Source organism: Oncorhynchus mykiss, chromosome 8 (assembly GCF_013265735.2).
Source record: "Oncorhynchus mykiss isolate Arlee chromosome 8, USDA_OmykA_1.1, whole genome shotgun sequence".
Taxonomy (NCBI): domain Eukaryota; kingdom Metazoa; phylum Chordata; class Actinopteri; order Salmoniformes; family Salmonidae; genus Oncorhynchus; species Oncorhynchus mykiss.
Window position 1 is genome coordinate 11,502,329 of NC_048572.1, and position 18,741 is coordinate 11,521,069.

Genomic DNA, 18,741 nt, shown 5'->3' on the forward strand with positions numbered 1-18,741 from the left:
GTGTCCTGTATATATATATATTTACAACTTTTTTCACATACATTTCATTTTTATTTTCCATCAACTCATCTTCTAAACACTCTCCTGCAACCAGCCTCACCAATTTATATTTATAAAAAATTATTATTTACCTCAGATCTGTAATCCTCCAAGAAGCTAGCCAGAAACTCCAAGAAGCTAGCCAGAAACTAGCCAGAAGCTAGCCAGGAGCTAGCCCAGAAGCTAATCCAGAAGCTAATCAGAAGCTAGTTAGCTTCTTTACTGGCAAATCGTTAGTATTCAGCTAACCACGGTTTGTGGTCATCAGCTATCCTTTAGCTCGAAAATCTATCGCCAGTTTTGTACGGCGCAGCGCGGCTCGGAACGGAACACACCGGACCAATTTTTCTCTCCATGTCCCTGGATTTCAACTGCTCTCTGGACATTCATACCCGGATCTCACAGCTAGCTAGCTGCTATCCGTGTGACAGTCGGCTTTCGTCGATTCCGGAGCAAACATCGATTGTTCCGGTGCTAGCCAGCTCCGTCAATCACTCCTGAGTTCCATCATTCACTCCTGGGCTGCAGTCACCTATCCGGACCCGTTTCACTGCCTACGCGGAGCCCCACCGGGCCTTCACAACTGGACTGCCGACGTTATCTACCTGAAGGAGATCCGGCTGGCTCCTCTGTCGCGACGTTACCTGAACGCCCATCTGCGGCCCGCTAACCGTTAGCTGTCTTACCGGCTGCTATCTGAATAGACAATCGGACAATTTATTTATTTGTATTATTATTATGTTTTCTTTTCGGGCCTCTATAACTATATCTATTGTTCTTATTTTTGTTGTTGTTGTGTGATTTGGATTAATCCCCTCTACCTCACGGAACCCCACTAATCTACTGACCGAACGCAAGAGGTGGCTAACAACAGACTCCATCCTATGCTAGCTTGCTACCGGTTGGCTTGGCTAGCTGTCTAAATCGCCGTGACCCTCAACCAACCTCTCCACTCACTGGACCCTTTTGATCACTCGACTAAGCATGCCTCTCCTTAATGTCAATATGTCTTGTCCATTGCTGTTCTGGTTAGTGTTTATTGGCTTATTTCACTGTAGAGCCTCTAGTCCTGCTCACTATACCTTATCCAACCTATTAGTTCCACCACCCACACATGCAATGACATCTCCTGGTTTCAATGATGTTTCTAGAGACAATATCTCTCTCTTCATCACTCAATACCTAGGTTTACCTCCACTGTATTCACATCCTACCTTACCTTTGTCTGTACATTATACCTTGATGCTATTTTATCGCCCCCAGAAACCTCCTTTTACTCTCTGTTCCAGACGTTCTAGACGACCAATTCTTATTGCTTTTAGTCGCACCCTTATTCTACTCCTCCTATGTTCCTCTGGCGATGTAGAGGTGAATCCAGGCCCTGCAGTGCCTAGCTCCACTCCTATTCCCCAGGCGCTCTCTTTTGACGACTTCTGTAACCGTAATAGCCTTGGTTTCATGCATGTTAACATTAGAAGCCTCCTCCCTAAGTTTGTTCTATTCACTGCTTTAGCACACTCTGCCAACCCGGATGTTCTAGCTGTGTCTGAATCCTGGCTTAGGAAGACCACCAAAAATTCAGACATTTTAATTCCAAACTACAACATTTTCAGACAAGATAGAACTGCCAAAGGGGGCGGTGTTGCAATCTACTGCAAAGATAGCCTGCAGAGTTCTGTCCTACTATCCAGGTCTGTACCCAAACAATTTGAACTTCTACTTTTAAAAATCCACCTCTCTAAAAACAAGTCTCTCACCGTTGCCGCCTGCTATAGACCACCCTCTGCCCCCAGCTGTGCTCTGGACACCATATGTGAACTGATTGCCCCCCATCTATCTTCAGAGCTCGTGCTGCTAGGCGACCTAAACTGGAACATGCTTAACACCCCAGCCATCCTACAATCTAAACTTGATGCCCTCAATCTCACACAAATTATCAATGAACCTACCAGGTACCTCCCCAAAGCCTTAAACATGGGCACCCTCATAGATATCATCCTAACCAACTTCCCCTCTAAATACACCTCTGCTGTCTTCAACCAAGATCTCAGCGATCACTGCCTCATTGCCTGCATCCGTAATGGGTCAGCGGTCAAACGACCTCCTCTCATCACTGTAAAACGCTCCCTGAAACACTTCAGCGAGCAGGCCTTTCTAATCGACCTGGCCGGGGTATCCTGGAAGGATATTGACCTCATCCCGTCAGTAGAGGATGCCTGGATATTTTTTTTAAATGCCTTCCTAACCATCTTAAATAAACATGCCCCATTCAAGAAATTTAGAACCAGGAACAGATATAGCCCTTGGTTCTCCCCAGACCTGACTGCCCTTAACCAACACAAAAACATCCTATGGCGTTCTGCATTAGCATCGAACAGCCCCCGTGATATGCAGCTGTTCAGGGAAGCTAGAAACCATTATAAACATTATAAACAGTTAGAAAAGCCAAGGCTAGCTTTTTCAAGCAGAAATTTGCTTCTTGCAACACTAACTCAAAAAAGTTCTGGGACACTGTAAAGTCCATGGAGAATAAGAACACCTCCTCCCAGCTGCCCACTGCACTGAAGATAGGAAACACTGTCACCACTGATAAATCCACCATAATTGAAAATTTCAATAAGCATTTTTCTACTGCTGGCCATGCTTTCCACCTGGCTACTCCTACCCCTGTCAACAGCACTGCACCCCCAACAGCAACTCGCCCAAGCCTTCCCCATTTCTCCTTCTCCCAAATCCATTCAGCTGATGTTCTGAAAGAGCTGCAAAATCTGGACCCCTACAAATCAGCCGGGCTAGACAATCTGGACCCTTTCTTTCTAAAATTATCTGCCGAAATTGTTGCCACCCCTATTACTAGCCTGTTCAACCTCTCTTTCGTGTCGTCTGAGATTCCCAAAGATTGGAAAGCAGCTGCGGTCATCCCCCTCTTCAAAGGGGGGGACACTCTTGACCCAAACTGCTACAGACCTATATCTATCCTACCATGCCTTTCTAAGGTCTTCGAAAGCCAAGTCAACAAACAGATTACCGACCATTTTGAATCTCACCATACCTTCTCTGCTATGCAATCTGGTTTCAGAGCTGGTCATGGGTGCACCTCAGCCACGCTCAAGGTCCTAAACGATATCTTAACCGCCATCGATAAGAAACATTACTGTGCAGCCATATTCATTGATCTGGCCAAGGCTTTCGACTCTGTCAATCACCACATCCTCATCGGCAGACTCAACAGCCTTGGTTTCTCAAATGATTGCCTCGCCTGGTTCACCAACTACTTCTCTGATAGAGTTCAGTGTGTCAAATCGGAGGGTCTGTTGTCCGGACCTCTGGCAGTCTCTATGGGGGTGCCACAGGGTTCAATTCTTGGACCGACTCTCTTCTCTGTATACATCAATGAGGTCGCTCTTGCTGCTGGTGAGTCTCTGATCCACCTCTACGCAGACGACACCATTCTGTATACTTCCGGCCCTTCTTTGGACACTGTGTTAACAACCCTCCAGGCAAGCTTCAATGCCATACAACTCTCCTTCCGTGGCCTCCAATTGCTCTTAAATACAAGTAAAACTAAATGCATGCTCTTCAACCGATCGCTACCTGCACCTACCCGCCTGTCCAACATCACTACTCTGGACGGCTCTGACTTAGAATACGTGGACAACTACAAATACTTAGGTGTCTGGTTAGACTGTAAACTCTCCTTCCAGACCCATATCAAACATCTCCAATCCAAAGTTAAATCTAGAATTGGCTTCCTATTTCGCAACAAAGCATCCTTCACTCATGCTGCCAAACATACCCTTGTAAAACTGACCATCCTACCAATCCTCGACTTTGGCGATGTAATTTACAAAATAGCCTCCAATACCCTACTCAACAAATTGGATGCAGTCTATCACAGTGCAATCCGTTTTGTCACCAAAGCCCCATATACTACCCACCATTGCGACCTGTACGCTCTCGTTGGCTGGCCCTCGCTTCATACTCGTCGCCAAACCCACTGGCTCCATGTCATCTACAAGACCCTGCTAGGTAAAGTCCCCCCTTATCTCAGCTCGCTGGTCACCATAGCATCTCCCACCTGTAGCACACGCTCCAGCAGGTATATCTCTCTAGTCACCCCCAAAACCAATTCTTTCTTTGGCCGCCTCTCTTTCCAGTTCTCTGCTGCCAATGACTGGAACGAACTACAAAAATCTCTGAAACTGGAAACACTTATCTCCCTCACTAGCTTTAAGCACCAACTGTCAGAGCAGCTCACAGATTACTGCACCTGTACATAGCCCACCTATAATTTAGCCCTATCAACTACCTCTTTCCCAACTGTATTTAATTTATTTATTTTGCTCAATTGCACCCCATTATTTTTATTTCTACTTTGCACATTCTTCCATTGCAAAACTACCATTCCAGTGTTTTACTTGCTATATTGTATTTACCTTGCCACCAAGGCCTTTTTTGCCTTTACCTCCCTTCTCACCTCATTTGCTCACATTGTATATAGACTTGTTTATACTTTATTATTGACTGTATGTTTGTTTTACTCCATGTGTAACTCTGTGTTGTTGTATCTGTCGAACTGCTTTGCTTTATCTTGGCCAGGTCGCAATTGTAAATGAGAACTTGTTCTCAACTTGCCTACCTGGTTAAATAAAGGTAAAATAAATAAATAAATAAAATATTTTTCTGTTGGATCATTTTCAAGGGTATCCCTAGATGACAGTCACTATCATTATTTTCTAAAACAGTGATGGACTACATAGACTCCAATAATAGAAACTACCTGGACTCCGATGCACATTTAAGTGCATCAGAGTGCCCATCTCCAGACCAGACTGTAGTCCTCTCCATCTCCAGACCAGACTATAGTCCTCTCCATCTCCAGACCAGACTGTAGTCCTCTCCATCTCCAGACCAGACTGTAGTCCTCCCCATCTCCAGACCAGACTGTAGTCCTCTCCATCTCCAGACCAGACTGTAGTCCTCTCCATCTCCAGACCAGACTGTAGTCCTCTCCATCTCCAGACCAGACTGTAGTCCTCTCCATCTCCAGACCAGACTGTAGTCCTCTCCATCTCCAGACCAGACTGTAGTCCTCTCCATCTCCAGACCAGACTGTAGTCCTCTCCATCTCCAGACCAGACTGTAGTCCTCCCCATCTCCAGAACAGACTGTAGTCCTCTCCATCTCCAGACCAGACTGTAGTCCTCTCCATCTCCAGACCAGACTGTAGTCCTCTCCATCTCCAGACCAGACTGTAGTCCTCCCCATCTCCAGACCAGACTGTAGTCCTCCCCATCTCCAGACCAGACTGTAGTCCTCTCCATCTCCAGACCAGACTGTAGTCCTCCCCATCTCCAGACCAGACTGTAGTCCTCCCCATCTCCAGACCAGACTGTAGTCCTCTCCATCTCCAGACCAGACTGTAGTTCTCTCCATCTCCAGACCAGACTGTAGTCCTCTCCATCTCCAGACCAGACTGTAGTCCTCTCCATCTCCAGACCAGACTGTAGTCCTCTCCATCTCCAGACCAGACTGTAGTCCTCTCCATCTCCAGACCAGACTGTAGTCCTCCCCATCTCCAGACCAGACTGTAGTCCTCCCCATCTCCAGACCAGACTGTAGTCCTCTCCATCTCCAGACCAGACTGTAGTCCTCTCCATCTCCAGACCAGACTGTAGTCCTCTCCATCTCCAGACCAGACTGTAGTCCTCTCCATCTCCAGACCAGACTGTAGTCCTCTCCCTCTCCAGACCAGACTGTAGTCCTCCCCATCTCCAGACCAGACTGTAGTCCTCCCCATCTCCAGAACAGACTGTAGTCCTCTCCATCTCCAGACCAGACTGTAGTCCTCTCCATCTCCAGACCAGACTGTAGTCCTCTCCATCTCCAGACCAGACTGTAGTCCTCTCCATCTCCAGACCAGACTGTAGTCCTCTCCATCTCCAGACCAGACTGTAATCCTCCCCATCTCCAGACCAGACTGTAGTCCTGTAGTTGTTTAGTGAAACGGGTTTGCACCTTTGTCCCCTTCCTGTACATTTCTGTGACCTAACAACTAACCAGAAGTTACTTCATCTTAATCCTTCAGCAATGCAACTCTACCTAATTGACATTCAAACCAACAAAACCCTGAGCACTAAAAGATGCCCTTGTATGTTTCTAATTTCACAGCTCACAGATATTTCCCATTTCAAAATGGCAGTACAGGGAGAGTGCCGACTTGAATTACTTTTCATAGAAAAGGCCCCACTTTTTTTATTTGATGCATGACCACACACACACACACACACACACACACACACACACACACACACACACACACACACACACACACACACACACACACACACACACACACATACACACACACACACACACACACACACACACACACACACACACATACACATACACATACACACACACACATACACATACACATACACACACACACACACACACAAACCAAGGGCTCCTTCAAAGACACAGGCCCATAAAATACGTTGCGAGAAATCTCGTTCTCTTAGCTTCAAAACCCTGACGTGTGGAGCCGCATTTTAATGCAATGTAGATCCCCCCTCTTTGTTCTTGAAAGCCTCGTCCGGGGTATTTTTAAACCGTGGAAATGATTTGCGAGAGGAGTGAGGAGACAGTTTCACATTTCTATAAGCGAGTGAGCTGCGAGTGCGGGTGCGCACAGAGTGCGGAGTGACATGAATATTTTAAGCAGCTTTGTGCTTATTTAAATGTATTTTGCTGTGAAGGTGCTGGCAGTGTGCCGTGACACGGGGTAATATCCATAATTCCTGCAATCCCAAACTAAACTCCAGCGAGCAGCTGATAATTCAGACTGGGGGCGCAAAAGCAAATAAAGTCAATTAACTATCAAATCCCTAAATTCCCCCCCTGTAATTTCTCAAAGTGAAAATGGACAGAGGGAAAAGAAAATGTGTTAAATATTCTCAAAACAATCAAATGTATAACTCGACTCTCTACAGAAAATTACTTTTCCCTTCTAAAATACCAGAAAAGGGCTCAAATCAAATGAAACTGAAATGAAAACTAAAGTCAACTAAAATGAAACTCTGTGCTGTATGAGCCAAACAGACTCCAAAAGACAATATCATATGTTAGACCTAGCTTAAATGAAAATAAAGCAAAGAAAATGTTAAGGAAATGTAACAGTCAAAATGAGTTTGGGGGCTTCTTATCAACAAAGCAAAGCCTTGAAAATTACACGAGGTTTCACAGAGTAAACATTGCTTCCAGCCATTGTCAAGCTCCTGGGGATGTGCTTTGGGTACGGAAGTGAGATGATGGTATGGATAATAATAAAACAGCATCACTCTCCAGCTCGACAGAAGCCTATCCACTTTCCCTGATAATAGAGATTACTGCACTCACTCAATGTCATTGCGATCCCGTTTTTCCATAGATGCTCTACGTTGAGAGATGAGATGGATATAAAACGTGACCGCCTGTAAAACTCTGATCAAGACTTTAGAGAAGGTGTCAAATGGTTAACGGATTGTAATTGTGAGTCATGCGTCGATAGCATGACCAAACTCTTATTATGGTAATGACTAACATAGATGTGTGTGTGTGTGTGTGTGTGTGTGTGTGTGTGTGTGTGTGTGTGTGTGTGTGTGTGTGTGTGTGTGTGTGTGTGTGTGTGTCCTATACCAATTGTACCAATATGACTAACAGCATGGAAAAGCAATTCCCATAACATCTCATGCCGTGAAAAATGATTTCCCCCTTTCTGATTTTCTCTACTTTTGCATATTTTTGGGACTGAATGTTATCAGGTCTTCAACCAAAACCTAATATTAGATATCGGAATCTGAGTTTACAAATAACAAAAAAAGGATACTTGTTTTATTTATTTATTTAATGAACAAAGTTATGCAACACCCAATTCCCCCCTGTGTAAAAGTAATTGCTCCCTTACACTCAATAACTGGTTGTTCCACCTTTTAGCTACAATGACTGCAACCAAACACATCCTGTAGTTGTTGATCAGTCTCTCACATCGCTGTGGAGACATTTTGTCCCACTCTTGTATGCAGAACTGCTTTAACTCAGCGATATGTGGGGGCTTTCAAGCGTATGTGGGCTTTCCTCCACAGCGACGTGAGACGGATCAACAATTACGTTGGTTGTAAGCTTGTAGTTGGTTGTAGTCATTGCAATTATAGGTGGCACAACCAGTTATTGAGCGTAAGGGGGCAATTACTTTTTCACACAGGGGCATTGGGTGTTGCATATTTTTCTTTAAGAAATAAATTAAACAAGTATGTAATTGTTGTGTTATTTGTTCACTCAAGTTCCCTTTATCTAATATTAAGTTTCAGGTTGAAGTTCTGATAACATTCAGTAACAAAAATGTGCAAAAGTAGAGAAAATTAGAAAGGGGGCATATACTTTTTCTACTGTGGGTAGTGAAGTAGCTGTAAACGTAGAGCTGGTTGATGCTCACTAAGCTTCAGAACCAACATCATCCCTGAACAACAGAATCTTGTCATTTCAAGAAAACAACTTGTCATTCAAGAAAACAACCTTACTATATAATGAAGGAGCTAAATTGCCGCCATTTAAATATGGCCATTTAGCTGCTGGATTTAGCATACATCAGTATCCAAAGCAACAAACAAAACTGTCAAACGTTGAGATATATCTACAGTGGGGCAAAAAAGTATTTAGTCAGCCACCAGTTGTGCAAGTTTTCCCACTTAAAAAGATGAGAGAGGCCTGTAATTTTCATCATAGGTACACTTCAACTATGACAGAAAAAATCCAGAAAATCACATTGTAGGATTTGTTATGAATTTATTTGCAAATTATGGTGGAAAATAAGTATTTGGTCACCTACAAACAAGCAAGATTTCTGGCTCTCACAGACCTGTAACTTCTTCTTTAAGAGGCTCCTCTGTCCTCCACTTGTTACCTGTATTAATGGCACCTGTTTGAACTTGTTATCAGTATAAAAGACACTTGTCCACAACCTTAAACAGTCACACTCCAAACTCCACTATGGCCAAGACCAAAGAGCTGTCAAAGGACACCAGAAACAACATTTTAGACCTGCACCAGGCTGGGAAGACTGAATCTGCAATAGGTAAGCAGCTTGGTTTGAAGAAATCAACTGTGGGAGCAAGTATTAGGAAATGGAAGACATACAAGACCACTGATAATCTCCCTCAATCTGGGGCTCCACGCAAGATCTCACCCAGTGAGGTCAAAATGATCACAAGAACGGTGAGCAAAAATCCCAGAACCACACGGGGGGACCTAGTGAATGACCTGCAGAGAGCTGGGACCAAAGTAACAAAGCCTACCATCAGTAACACACTACGCCGCCAGGGACTCAAATCCTGCAGTGCCAGACGTGTCCCCCTGCATAAGCCAGTACATGTCCAGGCCCGTCTGAAGTTTGTTAGAGAGCATTTGGATGATCCAGAAGAAGATTGGGAGAATGTCATATGGTCAGATGAAACCAAAATAGAACTCTTTGGTAAAAACTCAACTTGTCGTGTTTGGAGAACAAAGAATGCTGAGTTGCATCCAAAGAACACCATACAAACTGTGAAGCATGGGGGTGGAAACATCATGCTTTGGGGTTGTTTTTCTGCAAAGGGACCAGGACGACTGATCCGTGTAAAGGAAAGAATGACTGGGGCCATGTATCATGTATCCATCAGCAAGGGCATTGAAGATGAAACGTGGCTGGGTCTTTCAGCATGACAATGATCCCAAACACATCGCCTGGGCAACCAAGGAGTGGCTTCGTAAGAAGCATTTCAAGGTCCTGGAGTGGCCTAGCCAGTCTCCAGATCTCAACCACATAGAAAATCTTTGGAGGTAGTTGAAAGTCCGTGTTGCCCAGCAACAGCCCCAAAACATCACTGCTCTAGAGGAGCTCTGCATGGAGGAATGGGCCAAAATACCAGCAACAGTGTGTGAAAACCTTGTGAAGACTTACAGAAAACGTTTGACCTCTGTCATTGCCAACAAAGGGTATATAACAAAGTATTGAGATAAACTTTTGTTATTGACCAAATACTTATCTTCCACCATCATTTGCAAACAAATTCATTAAAAATCCTACAATGTGATTTTCTCGATTTTTTTCTCTCATTTTGTCTGTCATAGTTGAAGTGTACCTATGATGAAAATTACAGGCCTCTCTCATCTTTTTAAGTGGGAGAACTTGCACAATTGGAGTCTGACTAAATACTTTTTTGCCCCACTGTGTATATATATATATATATATTCTGTTTAAGTGGCACACGTGGGATTCATAAAGCATGCTTTAATCCACAGCAACATGCAGAACTATCAGCATGACAGTGACATATACAGTACCAGTCAAAAGTTTGGATACATCTACACATTCAATGGTTTTTCATATTTTTTTCTATTTTCTACATTGTAGAATAATAGTTAAGACATCAAAGCTGTGAAATAACACATATGGTATCATGTAATAAACAAAAAAAGTGTTAAACACATCAAAATATATTTGATATTTGAGCTTTACACACTCTTAACATTCTCTCAACCAGCTTCATGAGGAAGTCACCTGGATGCATTTAAATTAACAGGTGTGCCTTGTTAAAAGTTAATTTGTGGAAATGCTTTCCTTCTTAATGCATTTGAGCCAATCAGTTGTGTTGTGACAAGATAGGGGTGGAATGCAGAAGATAGCCCTATTTGGTAAAAGACCAAGTCCATATTATTGCAAGAACAGCTCAAATAAGGGAAAGGGAAAGGACAGTACATCATTACTTTAAGACACAAAGAGGTCCATACAGATTATTTCAAGAACTTTGAAAGTTTCTTCAAGTGCAGTCGCAAAAACCATCCAAGCGCTCTGATGAAACTAGCTCTCATGAGGACTGCCGCAGGAAAGGAAGACCCAGAGTTACCTCTGCTGCAGAGGACAAATTCATTAGAGTTAACTGCACCTCAGATTACAGTCCAAATAAATGTTTCATAGAGTTCAAGTAACAGTCACATCTCAGCATAAACTGTTCAGAGCAGACTGCGTGAATCAGGACTTCATGGTCAAATTGCTGCAAAAAAGCACTACTAAAGGACAGCAATCATAAGAATATACATGCTTGGGCCAAGAAACACGAGCAATGGATATTAGGCTGGTGGAAATCTGTCCTTTGATCTGATAAATCCAAATTATAGATTTTTGGTTCCAACCGCCTTGTTTTTGTGAGACGCAGAGTAGGTGAATGGATGATCTCTGCATGTGCTGTTCCCACTGTGAAGCATGGAGGAGGAGGTGTGATGGTGTGGGGCTGCTTTGCTGGTGACGCTGTCAGTGATTTATTTCGAATTCAAGGCACACTTAACCAGAATGGCTACCACAGCATTCTGCAATGATATGCCATCCCATCTGGTTTGCGCTTAGAGGGACTATCATTTGTTTGTTTTTCAACAGGACAATGACCCCAAACACACCTCCAGGCTGTGTAGGTGCTATTTGACCAAGAAGGAGAGTGATGGAGTGCTGTATCAGTTAACCTGGCCTCCACAATCCCCCAACCTCAACCCAATTGAGATGGTTTGGGATGAGTTGGACCGCAGAAAGAAGGAAAAGCAGTTAACAAGTGCTCAGCATATGTGGGAACTCCTTTAAGACGTTTGGAAAAGCATTCCAGGTGAAGCTGGTTGAGAGAATGCCAAGCGGGTGCAAAACTATAATGAAGGTAAAGGGTGGCAACTTTGAAGAATCAAATATATTTTGATTTGTTTAACACTTTTTTTGCATTCTACATGATTCCATATGTGTTATTTCATTGTTTTGATGTCTTCACTATTATTCTACAATGTAGAAAATAGTAAAAATTAAGATAAACCCTTGAATGAGTAGGTGTGTCCAAACTTTTGACTGGTACTGTATATGTACATGTGATGTGACCCATGCAGGAATCAAACCCACACCATTGTGTTTCCAGACCCATTCGCTACCCCACTAAGCCCTTGCAACCACAACTTGATGACAGTGACACTACATGGCAACTTCTCAGTCCTCTCAGCCCTTATCCACCCGATAGTGCAGTTCTAAATGCAGATGTCCTCGGAGCTGTGTGGGCATCTATGGAACAACAGCTGAGGGCCAGATCAGCTAGCTAGGACTTACTGTACTTGTCACTCCACTTGGCAAAGGCAGTGGTAATACACAGAGTTGAATTTGTCTCTGTGTTCTTCAGTGAAAAGGCCTTGACCTCGACAGTCAGAGCGCTGGTGTTACAAGGGTCTGGTCAGTGCCTGTGAGGATGGACGGCGGGGGGGGGGTGGGGGGGGGGGGTTGGGCTGTGTGTGTGTGTGTGCGTACGTGCGTGTATGTGTGTGTGTGTGTGTGTGTGTGTGTGTGTGTGTGTGTGTGTGTGTGTGTGTGTGTGTGTGTGTGTGTGTGTGTGTGTGTGTGTGTGTGTGCGTACGTGTGTGATGTGTGTGATGTGTGCATGTGTGCGTGTGTGCGTGCACTAGTTTGAATAGGGGGCAGTAGCAGGACACAGCACCCCAGGGGAAATGACCTCTCTGTACCCAGAGTGCACCAGGATTATAGCCAGACAGGAAGTGCTGCATAAATACATGGAATAGAGTAGGAGCCAAATAGTGGGAGTACAAAAGCTGTAGAACATACGCACATCCAGGTACTTTCCACAGGTGCTGGAGTTGTAGGCAAACTCATGGACAACAGAAAGGAAAACGCTGCACTGCTCCTGCTCCCAGGTGATATTTATTTACAACAACGTTTTGACCCCTAGGTTTTCATCAGGCATCCATATCCCAGGTGGGGGTGGAAGGTCCTGTATATAGGGGCAGTGCTCAGTGACGCTGGGTGAATTTCGCCCCGCCTCAAGGGTCTTCCGGTCTAACCCGGGTCTGTAGTGACGCCTCTACAACTGAAATGCAGCGCATTAGATGACTGAGCCACTCGGAAGGCCCCATATTGCACTCTAACACAGCAGAGCCATTCATACTGCACTGTAACACAGCAGACCAATTCACACTGCACTGTAACACAGCAGAGCCATTCATATTGAACTCTAACACAGCAGAGCCAATCATATTGCACTGTAACACAGCAGAGCCATTTATATTGAACTCTAACACAGCAGAGGCATTCATATTGAACTCTAACACAGCAGAGCCATTCATATTGAACTCTAACACAGCATAGGCAACAAAAAATGGGATAAGTAGGCTAAATCAACAGTTATAAATATGTAAATTAAAATGTCATAAATATAAAACTACAGTTGAAGTCGGAAGTTTACATACACTTAGGTAGGAGTCATTAAAAGTCATTTTTCAACCACTCCACAAATTTCTTGTCAACAAACTATAGTTTTGGCAAGTCGGTTAAGACATCTACTTTGTGCATGATACAAGTAATTTTTCCAACAATTGTTTACAGACAGATTATTTCACTTGTAATTCATTATCACAATTCCAGTGGGTCAGAAGTTTACATACACTAAGTTGACTGTGCCTTTAAACAGCTGGGAAAATTCCAGAAATAATGTCATGGCTTTAGAAGCTTAAGATAAGCTAATTTACATAATTTGAGTCAATTGGAGGTGTACCTAAGGATATATTTCAATGCCTACCTTCAAACTCAGTGCCTCTTTGCTTGACATCATGGGAAAATCAAAAGAAATCAGCCAAGACCTCAGCAAAAAATTGTAGACCTCCACAAGTCTGGTTCATCCTTGGGAGCAATTTCCAAACACCTGAAGGTACCACGTTCATCGGTACAAACAATCGTACGCAAGTATAAACACCATGGGACCACGCAGCCGCCATACCGCTAAGGAAGGAGACGCGTTCTGTCTCCTAGAGATGAACGCACTTTGGTGCGAAAAGTGCAAATCAATCCCAGAACAACAGCAAAGGACCTTGTGAAGATGCTGGAGGAAACAGGTAAAAATGTATCTATATCCACAGTATAACGAGTCCTATATCGATAAAAAAAATTAAAAAAAACAGACTACGGTTTGCAACTGCACATGGGGACAAAGATTGTAGTTTTTGGAGAAATGTCCTCTGGTCTGATGAATTAAAAATAGAACTGTTTGGCCATAATGACCATCGTTATGTTTGGAGGAGAAAGGGGAGGCTTGCAAGCAGACGAACACCACCCCAACCTTGAAACACAAGGGTGGCAGCATCATGTTGTGGGCGTGCTTTGCTGCAAGAAGGATCGGTGCACTTCACAAAATAGATGGCATCATGAGGAAAGAAAAATTATGTAGATATATTGAAGCTACATCTCAAGACACCAGTCAGGAAGTTAAAGCTTGGTAGCAAATGGGTTTTCCGAATGGAAAATGACCCCAAGCATACTTCTAAAGTTGTCGTAAAATTGCTTAAGGACAACAAAGTCAAGGTATTGGAGTGGCCATCACAAAGCCCTGATGTCAATCACATAGAAAATTTGTGGGCAGAACTGAAAAAGCACGTGTGAGTAAGGAGGCCTAAAAACCTGACTCAGTTACACCAGCTCTGTCAGGAGGAATTTGAAAAAATTAATTTAACTTATTGTGGGAAGCTTGTGGAAGGCTAGCCGAAACATTTGACCCAAGTTAAACAAAGGCAATGCTACCGAATACTAATTCAGTGTATGTAAACTTCTGACCCACTGGGAATGTGATGAAAGAAATCAAAGCTGAAATAAATAATTCTCTACTATTATTCTGACATTTCACATTCTTAAAATAAAGTGGTGAATTAACTGACCTAAGACAGGGAATTCTTACTAGGTTTAAATGTCAGGAATTATGAAAAACTGAGTTTAAATGTATTTTTGCTAAGGTGTATGACTTCAACTGTATGTATTCAGACCCTTTGCTATGAGACCCGAAATTGAGCTCAGGTCCATGCTGTTTCCATTGATCATCCTTGAGATGTTTCTACAACTTGATTGGAGTCCACCTGTGGTAAATTCAATTGATTGGACATGATTAGGAAAGGCACACACCTGTCTTTATAAGGGCCCATAGCTGACCGTTTTAACGCTTTTGACTTGAGGTTATTGTTTGTAGAGGTGCCAGGTAGGTTGTGCCTACCAGAGAAAATATTGCTTTCTCCTTTTGGTTTGTGAGGGAATGAATCCCTTCTGGTCCGTCAAGTCTACACCAATACAAAGGACTCAGCCGTGAAGTGGTAGGTTACACAAGCTCACAGACCGGGACCGCCAAGTCTTGAAGTGCGTAGTGCGTACAATTCATCTGTCCTCGGTTGTAACACTCACTACCAAGTTCCAAACTGCCTCTGGAAGCAACGTCAGCACAATAACTGTTTGTTGGGAGCTTCATGAAATGGGTTTCCATGGCCGAGCAGCCGAACACAAGGCTAAGATCACCATGCACAATGCCAAGTGTCGGCTGAAGTGGTGTAAAGCTCACTGCCATTGGACTCTGGAGCAGTGGAAACACGTTCTCTGCAGTGATGAATCACGCTGAACCATCTGGCAGTCCGACAGACAAACCTGGGTTTGGCAGATTCCAGGTAAATGCATTGTATCAACTGTAAAGTTTGGTGGAGGAGGAAAAATGATCTAGGGCTGTTTTCATGGTTCGGGATAGGCCCCTTAGTTACAGTAAAGGGAACTCTTAATGCTACAGCATTACATTCCTGACGATTCTGTGCTTCCAACTTTGTGTCAATAGTTTGGGGAAGGCCCTTTCCTCTTTCAGCATGACAATTCCCCCATGCACAAAGTGAGGTCCATACAGAAATGGTTTGTCAAGATCGGTGCGGAAGAACTGACCTGCACAGACCTCAACCCCATCGAACACCTTTGGGATGAATTGGAATGCAGACTGCGAGCCAGGCCTAATCATCCAACATCAATGCCATACCTCACTAATGCTCTTGTGGCTGAATGGAAGCAAGTCCCCGCGGCAATGTTCCAACATCTAGTGGAAAGCCTTCCCAGAAGAGTGGACGCTTTTATAGCAACAAAGGGGGTACCAACTCCATATTGATTTTTGAATGAGATGTTCGACGAGCTGATGTCCACATACTTTTGACCATGTAGTGTATTTTATGGAAATAGTCTAAAGGAAAATGAGAACTCACTAATTAACTAATTGGTTGTTGCCTTAAAATGATTAACAAAGGTTTGAAATAGCAACAGGGCCCGCGCGCGGTTGAAGCGAGTCGCTGTCCATGGTGCTGAACTGAGCGTTCCTACTTGTAGCTCGCTGTATCTAGCAATTCAAGCCGCACAATATGCATCTTGGCATAGCGACAATGACGCTTCGGTCTGACGCTGCAGGGACGAAATCCCAGCGACCACGCTGCTTAGCCCTGAGCAAGAGATCTCAGGAGATGGGCATGAATCCCATGCGCTGCCCGCAGCCACAACATCCCTGTCAGACAGCGTGCAAGAAGGGAAATCGGTAAGCGCGCGAGGACATGCAGGAGAAGGCTGTAGCGGGCAGGTGCGAGTAGCAGTAACACAACCACATCACTTTGCCATAGTGGCGGCTCGTGCGGACGCGGGCTGACTTTTAAACAGAAGCCTCCGGGGACATTATGTTTGTCAGAGTGTGTTGTCAACATTAGATGACATCCGCTTTGAGGAACGGCCCATCGTGATCACTCGAAGACGGTCTCGCGACTATTCAAACAATGACTGACAAGACATTGGCTGTTTAGGCTTATGCTATACCTTACTAAAATATACTAGGCAACCTTCTCAATCAATAACTGGTAATTTGAATGGGTCAAAAACTACCGCCCCCTGCAGCCCTATTGATTGGCCTTGTAAGTGATTGATTGAACCCCGACTCTCTTACATTTACCGAGGAAGACATGTTGGGGTGTCAGCCGTTTAAAAGGTCATAGAGGTACCGAAATCCCCTGTGTGTTCTAGGCCTATACAGCTAGTTGGGAGATAGTGTATGTGTAGGAGTACATATTAATAGACTCCCTTAAAACCACGAATGCTGGGAATTTTAAAACGAGCTCATGTCATAGGCCTACACATCCTACAAAATAGCCGTTACTGAAAGTAAAGCAACACTTATTTTTAAGGGACCCCCAGAGGAAAAATGAATCGGGAGCTTTTTGTAGCCTAGTTACTGTGTTAATTTATCCTATAGTTTAATTGATGTAACCAATAGAAGGAGTAGGCTACCTCTCTCTAAATGAAACCGTTCGCTGTCGAGAGACTGACACCATATCCAACAAGACTTCTGGTCATATATACCGGCTAACGTGTGTTTTGTTTGTAGCACTACGCCTCAAGCTGTTGCATATAGATGTGGACTATTTGTATTAAATAGGTTCACATATGACACAGCAAACTAAGGGAACCCAACCATTCACCTTATATTATTATTACACCAACACTCACGCTCGCCGGTTCTCAGTGAAATTGGCCTTAATACACGCCATCCAGTGATTATGTTGTTTGTTTGACCACGAGGGTCGTGCAATAGGCCAATATTCTGGGTAAAAGTCTGTGATTTAAATGTCAATTCGAATCTGTCATGTGTTTCATTTTGCTTAGAATGAATATTTTGGGTCCGAATTGCCATGTTTGTGAAGAAAGGGGCAACAGGGTGCCACTGCCAAAGGGTCAACACAACGTATCCATGAAGCACAAACAGGGCCAGTCTCTGAACCATTAAAGGCTACAACAATGAGACGTGAACGGATCATTTCTCCTTTCTTCTCCACTACAAACAACAAGTATCTTACCATATCTTAAAACGTGCGGCATCCCGCGAGAGTATCCCAGAAACAGCATCAGAAGCGGGAGCAGCAGTCTGAGGTTGAACCTGAAAACGAGACTAGTTATCAGCGGGGAGGTAATCTTCATGTTGTTTGTAAAATGCACAGTGGTGATCCCCCGTACGCTTTTGATTCGCCCGGAATTCGGTCTACGGTCTTTCGGCAGGGTGATGGCAGCCCACGCGCAGGATCACGGCATGGTCACTCGCGCTTCCCCTAAATCCATTAGCAGTCCCGGCATGATTCCCTACTTCACTGCGCCAAGAAACGATCCTCCAGTTCAAGAGACGGCGGGACATCCATGACGGGCGTTACAAACCGGTGGGGGCCCATACATGGGCCGGTGCCTAGCGGAGGTGAGACACGGGCAGCCGGATACCCACACGTGAAGAGCGTTGGTAGGGGAGCAGCGGAGAGCGCCAAGCAGAGCTGAATCGCAATAGCAGCCTATGAGGCACTTTATGTTGCCTACTCTCACATTATACTGCACTGCTGCACAGCCTCTGACGTCGAGCCAAGGTTAGTGTGAGCGCGCGCGCCAGAGAAATATCCTACAGAAGAGGGGGAATGGAAGGGTGAGAGGCAAAGAGCGAGAGAGAGAGAGAGAGAGAGAGAGAGAGAGAGAGAGAGAGAGAGAGAGAGACAGAGAGAATGTGTCACAGGTTCCGCCGTCAACAGTGTTCCACATATCCTTATCTGCATCCCAAATTAACTGCTCTTTTACAACGTTATGAGTTCCTCGGTTAATACCATCCACCCACCCGTTTTGATTATGTAACGCTTGTGCGCGTTTTTACATCGTTCTGCGCAAGTAGCCTATCCACACAGAGCAAGACTGTTCTCTCAGGGTCATAACCAGTGTCGCTATGTAATGGAACGCCAGACTATAGCGTCTCATCGTCTGTGAACTATGATTTAGGCGTAATGGTGTGA

General features: G+C 44.3%; 1 protein-coding gene across 1 annotated transcript in view; it reads right to left on the minus strand.

Annotated features, from left to right (window-relative positions):
* The window catches only part of LOC110529367 (glutamate receptor ionotropic, kainate 2), a 165,354-nt gene extending 146,984 nt beyond the window's left edge, over positions 1–18,370 (minus strand). The window contains exon 1 of the mRNA XM_021611507.2: positions 17,776–18,370. Coding sequence (XP_021467182.1) covers positions 17,776–17,896 — 121 coding nt within the window. The 5' untranslated portion in view covers positions 17,897–18,370. The remainder of the gene's footprint in view (positions 1–17,775) is intronic.
* Positions 18,371–18,741: the final 371 nt, after the last annotated feature.